Here is a 7,147-nt window from a genome sequence, read left to right as displayed (position 1 = left end):
TTATAACTTCCTTAAATTTACAGTCACCTTCCTATTGTGCTATACATATAAATATTGTTGTACCTACAAAATAGAGAGAAGTGATGTGCACCGTCAAATTGCATTGCGTTAGAGCAGCAAAAAAAGATTTGGTAATTGGAAACATTCTAGAAAAGGCAATTTCATACTGTTGGATACTAAAGAACTAGAAATAAAAAATCCCAAAAATGTGGTCTAATATTGACAGGTATGACATTTTTAAGTCCCATTTCCGAAAACTAGTTTGTTTGTAGAATTTGTACCATTACCAGGAAGTTCTATTCGTGTACAATTTGTCAAAGTGTAAATTAATGAAGAACCATGGAATAAGAAGGCCACCTGATGAACTTATATTGATTAGGACATAAAAATCTTTGCCACATATTTTTCTGGGCTAGCCCGTGCGAATGCACGGGTTGAGGACTAGTATATAAAATATATGGGGCCAATCTTACTTGAATTGGTCAAGCTTTGAAACCACTCAGTCATGTTGGGCTGTAGTGTTTTATTGGTCCATTTTTTATTCCACAGAATTGCTTTTAATATAAAAAACCATTACACCCTTGAAGGATATTGTCTTTACTATGATCTTGTTCCAGTCCTCATCCACACTCTACAGGCACACCACTATTTTGGTTAATCGATTCTTATGTATTACATATAGTATTAGAGAGGTTCTCCTGAACTTTAGCGATTGGGCCATCTATAGGTTAGATGTTTCACTGCTTACGCTTAACCATCAACCTATCTTCATCCCTTCTGTTTTGCTGGTGCTAACCCACTTTTAGAAATAAACTATAGGTTTTGTGTGTTTTTAAACAAAGGCTAAAAGAAACCTCCGCACCGTCGTGCCTACCACGGCATCCATGAAGGGCATCCGCGGCATGCCTTGCCTAAGTGCCGTAGTGCTCGAGAGCCTGGATGTTGTCGTGCTAGAGAGCCTGCGCATCCACCCAACTTTGCCTTTCTTCACGCACGGCATCCATGACCTCACGAGCTCATGGCCTAGATGATATGCATGTATAGTATCTACAATAAAGGAATATGTACATATGCCCTTCTCTTGTCTTATGTTCAGAGTGGCTTGATAGATCGGCTGTTTTCTTCGGTCGACTTAGTTTCAGAAAATGATTTCGGTATTACCGCAATACACTAGCCTGATGGGATGATAACAAAGTAAAATCGGCATGCATACTTTACTTACGCACGTGCATAGGCAGATGGCTGTTCATGTTTTGGAGGCATCTATTCAGAGGAAGGAAGTACCAAGTTTTCGCTGCAAGAGATGGTGGTGGGCAGATCAAATGTGAAATTGATGCGGAGCTCGTAAGTCTTGGTCTTCGCCACGTACATATGTGTCGCCCCATTTAGAATGACAAAGACGCGAGCAGTGAGTTACTCCAGTACGTGTCCCAGCTAACTAATTGTTTTCTGAAATACTTAAATAATGGTTGAGAACTTGAGGTGGACATGTACGTAATTAATGTGTAAGCGAATCCTGAACAATAATGAATATGATCAACACATATATTATGTAAACCAATTTCCCACCTCAAACCTTATATGCATATGCACAAGTCAGCAAATCCGTACAATTAATTTATGCGATGATGACACCAGGGCGGCTAAATGTTTTGACTGAACAATAGATGAATCTAATTACAAGTGAAGATCTGTAATAATTAATAATCCGCAGCCAACCTTGACAAGAGATGTGCACAATCACACCATGCTAACCTATCGATATGTGTGACCCTTATGAATGAATGTGTGTTGTTTCCTATTACATTTACTTGTATAAATCTAGTACCTCCTGCAAATGGTTGAGACAAAGTGAGAGAGGGATACTACAAAGAAGTCCTTATGCGATGCACATGGCCATATCCACTATTGCTAGTAGCATGCATATAAATTAGGCAAGGCTATTTTTAGAAAATATTAGCAAAATGGTGTTTGTGTGCAATTTAATTTTCCACAGTTTGAGCTGCTACAAACTTTTCTCGCATAGTCGTGAGGGAAGCTGCACATCAAGGAACGGATTATACGCACACGGTAAATGCTTTTAGGACCTCGGACAATTGTCGACATATCGTCTGCTCTCTTATATATTAGTACCTTTTATGTGGACAAATGGCTCTAATAATATATAAAATAATATAATCGCATAATTAAATACAATGGCGATACTCCTGCTAAGAAAAAGGAGGACAAAACAGCCCATCAAGTTGTCTGGTTCAACCAAGAGCTACTGGTCATCATGCACCCACACAGCCACATGCCATCTGAGTGACTGCGGTAGCTATTACCTGTGAATTTCAAAGGCACATGGGCTATTAGTCTACACATGTGGTAATTAAATAATGGTTGAGGACATGAGGTGGACATTTACGTAATTAAGGTGTAAGCGAATTCAAAACAATAATGAAGGTGATCAACACATATATTATGTAAACCAATCTCCCACCTCGGACCTTATCTGCATAACCTTATCTGCATACGCACAAGTCAGCAAATCCGTACGATTAATTTATGGGATGATCACACTAGGGCGGCTAAACGTTTTGACTGAATGACAGATTAGTCTAATTACAACTGATGACCTGTGATAACTAATAATCTGCAGCCAACCTTGACATGAGATGCGCACAATCAGACCATGCTGAACTATCAATATGTGTGACCCTAATGAATGAATGTGTGGTGTTTCATATAAAATTTACTTGTATACATCTGGTACCTCCTCCCAATCGTTGAGACAATGTGAGAGAACGACCCTACAAAAAGTACTCGGGTGACGCACATGGCTGCATCCACGGCTGCTAGTAGCAGGCATATAAATTAGGCAAGGTTGTTTTTAAAAAACATCGAGAAAATGGTGTTTGACAAAAGAGTCCATCAAGTTGCCCCGTTCAACGAAGAATCATGCTTGAGAGCAGCTGATCATCATGCAGCCGCACAGACATATGGCCATGTGGATGACTGCAGTAGCTATTACCTGTGAATTTTAAAGGCACATGGGTTGTTAGTCTACACACGTGATGGTAGACTACAGGATGCGGTTCAAACAAAGGCACCAAAATATGGAACCAACCATAATATTCTAGCTATTGGGTGTAAGCTAGCCTTTGGTGGATAGGAAAAGCTAGGTGGCCCAGGAGAAATTGGCATGGGGCAATTGAAGTTAGGGAATTTTATAAGCATGGTCCGTCTCAAGGTTCTTAGTTGAGTGAAGACATGGTTCTAGGAAAAAATTCGCTATGGGACAAACCTTTCAATGCCCATTACGCGATTATTTACAATTATTATTGCCTGCTAATCTAATTTTATATTGGTTCAGGTCCTTGAGAAAAATCTGCCACTCATTGAGCTAGGGAGGTCCATAACCTAAGACAACAAAGTAGTGTGTGATCGGCTAGTTGCTCGGTTATCACGGGCTCAATTATCAGAGGTTGTGACACCTTTTGTTGCAAACTGAAAACAGTTAGCAGTTATCTGTACGGTTCAAGTAGAAGACCGTTGTAGAGTCTTCTCTTAGATGTCATAGTAAATTCCTATATTAGTTGAAAATCCCAAGTAAGGTTAAAATTTTCCTTTAGTACGTAAGGCGGGGTGCGCCACTAATGAAGGACAATCTAATAAGTTGCAATTGGAAAGGATCTAGAAAATGTTGTTCTTACAACTCTAGTGAGACCATCAAGCATTTGTTCGAGAATGGCCTTTTAAAAATAGAAATCATAGTATCTACTCAAGATAGCTTATAATATTGTGGCACCGCTTATAATTTCCTAGCCGCCACTAGTATTTAAAATGTATGGGGCCAATCTTACTTGAATTGATCAAGCTTTGAAACCACTCAGTCATGTTGGCCTGTAGTATTTTGTTGGTCCATTTTTTTATGTCACAGAATTGCTTTTAATATAAAAAACCATTACACCCTTGAAGGATATTGTCTTTACTATGATCTTGTTGTAGTCCGCATCCACACTCTACAGGCACACCACTATTTTGGTTAATCGATTCTTATGTATTACGTATAGTATTAGAGAGGTTCTCCTGAACTTTAGCGATTGGGCCATCTATAGGTTAGATGTTTCATTTCTTACGTTTAACCATCTACCTATCTTTATCCCTTCTGTTTTGTTTGTGCTATCCCACTTTTAGAAATAGAAGTGCTCGAGAGCCTGGATGATGTCGTGCTATAGAGCCTGTGCATCCACCCCCCTTTGCCTTTCTTTACGCACGCCTTCCATGACCTCAGTAGCTCATGGCCTAGATGGTATGCATGTATAGTATCTACAATAAAGCAATACGTACATATGCCCTTCTCTTGTCTTATGTTCAGAGTTGTCTTGTCTTATGTTCAGAGTGGCTTGATAGATCGGCTGTTTTCTTCGATCGACTTAGTTTCAGAAAATGATATTGTCTCGAGCATAGTGAATGGATGGACTGTTGTCTGGACTCTTTCTTGAAAAAAAAAACGATATTTTCTTCCTCACAAATATTATCTGGAGTACATTCGATGCCACCAGCCTAACTTCTTAAAATTAAATTGTATACATCTGATAGATGCAGCCAATGGGTTAAAAAATATGTGGGAGGAAAGCTACAATTCTTTCAGATGGCTGCTGGCAGTGGGCCTATAAATCCTACCTTTATGAGATTGAATTCTCATCCAAGTTTTCATCGATCCCCTTAGGCACAAACCAATTAACGAAACGGCCATGGCAAGCAGCGCCGAGCTTATGCAAGCTGAGGCCGACCTCGTGCGCCACTCCCTGGGCTACCTCAAGTCCATGGCATTGCACAGTGCTGTCAAGCTTGGAGTTGCTGATGCTCTCCACCGTTGTGGTGGCAGCGCCTCCTTGCCCGACCTGCTTGCCACCCTCCCCCTCCCTCCAAGCAAACAGCCCTACTTGTCACGCCTCATGAAGGTGCTAGCCACGGAAGGAATCTTTGTGGCCGAGGAGGGTGTGGCTGTCGCCAACGGCGGCGACGGGGCGACCTGCGTGTACCACCTAAACACAATGTCTCGCCTCCTCGTCAACGACGCTGGCATCAACGGCGGCAGCGCGTGGAAGCTGTCGTCGTGCATTCTCATGACTACTACGCGGCAGATTGTTGGATCCGCCCTGCAGCTGGGGCAGTGGTTCCAGAGCGACGGCGAGGCCACGCCGTTCGTGATGGCCAACGGCCGGCCCCCCTATGGCGTTGCTGCCCACGACGCCGAGTTTAACTCGGTGTTCAACGAGGCCATGGCGGCCGACAGCCGGTACCTGGCCGACCTCGTGGTCCGTGAGTGTGGTGAGGTGTTCGACGGGATAACCTCGCTGGTCGACGTCGCCGGCGGGACTGGTACGATGGCGAGGGCCATTACCAAGGCCTTCCCACACGTCAAGTGCTCAGTTCTTGACCTCCCACATGTGATCCAAGGCGTCTCGGCTCAGGCCGACAATGTGGAGTTTGTTGCTGGGGACATGATGGAGTTCATTCCACCTGCTGATCGCATTTTACTTAAGGTATTATCATTCCTATATGACTACAAAGGCACACATGTTTTCTTATATATACGAATTATGAGCAGTAATTTAGCAAATAATGTACTCCTTAATCTAGCTGAAGCTCTTAATTTGTTGTTGGATTGGTAGTATGTGCTGCATAACTGGAGCGACGAGGATTGCGTGAAGATCCTGACACGATGCAGAGAGGCCATTGCCCACGGAGAAAAAGAAGGGAAGGTCATCATCATCGATGAAGTGGTTGGATCTAGCTCGCAGAACATACTCGAAGCCCAGCTCTTGATGGATATGCAAATGATGTCATTATTTATGGCCAAAGAACGATATGAGCAAGACTGGAACAAGATATTCACGGAAGCAGGATTTGTGAATTACAAAATTCGACCTATCCTAGGGGTGCGATCGGTCATTGAACTCTACATATAACTTGCTCGTGCTCCATAATCCTATATATATGACCATCTATCATGTTCCCGTTTGTTGTGTAATAAATGCATAGTGCATCAGTGTTTAAAACATTTATAGTACTACTTCATGCACCATGTATCAGGGCCAACCAATTATTGGAATGTACCTTCTACCTTGCAGTCGAATCATTCAAAGTTGTGTGATATTAGTCCCATGCATGATCTCATATCTTGCTGACTGTCGATTGAGACGCCATGCTAGCTATATTAATACCCAACGGCACATGATGCCGCCTGAGAAGACTTACTTAAAAAAAGAACAATGTGATTAGGCTTCTGCCCTATTTAAATGGAGATAATAAACTTTGTAGGGAGATACAAATGCCATGCAAATATATATACTTGTTTAGAACTTAAAAACATGAGACTCGGTGTGGAACGGAGGACATGAAGAAACCTGAGCAACAATTGGACGTGAAAAAATTGTACGATGCTTTGCGGCATATCTGCAATCCTACTTCTCAAAGTACATATATAAAGTACAATTGTGTCCCCTCAAAAAAAAAGTACAATTGTGCAATTTAAACTTCAAAACACTTCGTTCTGGTGGTTGTCCATGCTAGACGGTTAGCGGCGGATTGTATTTTCGACCCACAACATCACCATCTTTTTTCATTTTATTATAAATTGGCAGATTTTGTACGCAATTAAATCAAATGCAAGGGAGTTATCTGCAAAAAAAACTTCGAGCCACTTACAGATGGGCCTATGCTGGCAGGCCACGTAAGCAGGCCATACGTCCCGGTACGAGAGGACGCACCTTATTTGAACGCGAAGGCAAGTTATATGACCACAATTTCATATTTTGCAAATTTTAGAACAAAACTGAACATCGAATACAAGTTTTCTAAGACTTCTAGTGATATTACCTCTTAGGGATGTGTAGATTTATTGAGTGTTTTCTCTCACACCAAGTTTTGGTCAGTGGCTTTACCGAGTGTGTGAAAAAAGTACACCCTGCAAAGTTGTCGACACTCGATGAAGACGTTGGTCCTCGTAATGCTCGACAGACATTATCGTTATATGTCCTTAGGGCATTGGACCAGCAGACCTCCCGCAAATGTCTGGACCGCGTTGTTCGGACCGTGGTAGCCATCCAACACGATCCTGTACTGGTTCGCATGTCAGTCCAAACATGATTTTTCC

At 42.0% G+C, this 7,147-nt stretch overlaps 1 protein-coding gene across 1 annotated transcript; it reads left to right on the top strand.

The window, feature by feature from the left end:
- Window positions 1–4,708: 4,708 nt before the first annotated feature.
- On the top strand, window positions 4,709–6,127 carry LOC123042848 (flavonoid O-methyltransferase-like protein Os11g0303600). The gene is made up of 2 exons (XM_044465221.1): window positions 4,709–5,534; window positions 5,664–6,127. Exons 1-2 carry the CDS (start codon window positions 4,740–4,742, stop codon window positions 5,958–5,960), a joined length of 1,092 nt encoding a protein of 363 aa, XP_044321156.1. The 5' UTR covers window positions 4,709–4,739; the 3' UTR covers window positions 5,961–6,127.
- Window positions 6,128–7,147: the final 1,020 nt, after the last annotated feature.

This window comes from Triticum aestivum, chromosome 2B, assembly GCF_018294505.1.
Source record: "Triticum aestivum cultivar Chinese Spring chromosome 2B, IWGSC CS RefSeq v2.1, whole genome shotgun sequence".
In the NCBI taxonomy this organism is placed as follows: domain Eukaryota; kingdom Viridiplantae; phylum Streptophyta; class Magnoliopsida; order Poales; family Poaceae; genus Triticum; species Triticum aestivum.
This window is presented reverse-complemented; position numbering and strand designations above follow the sequence as displayed.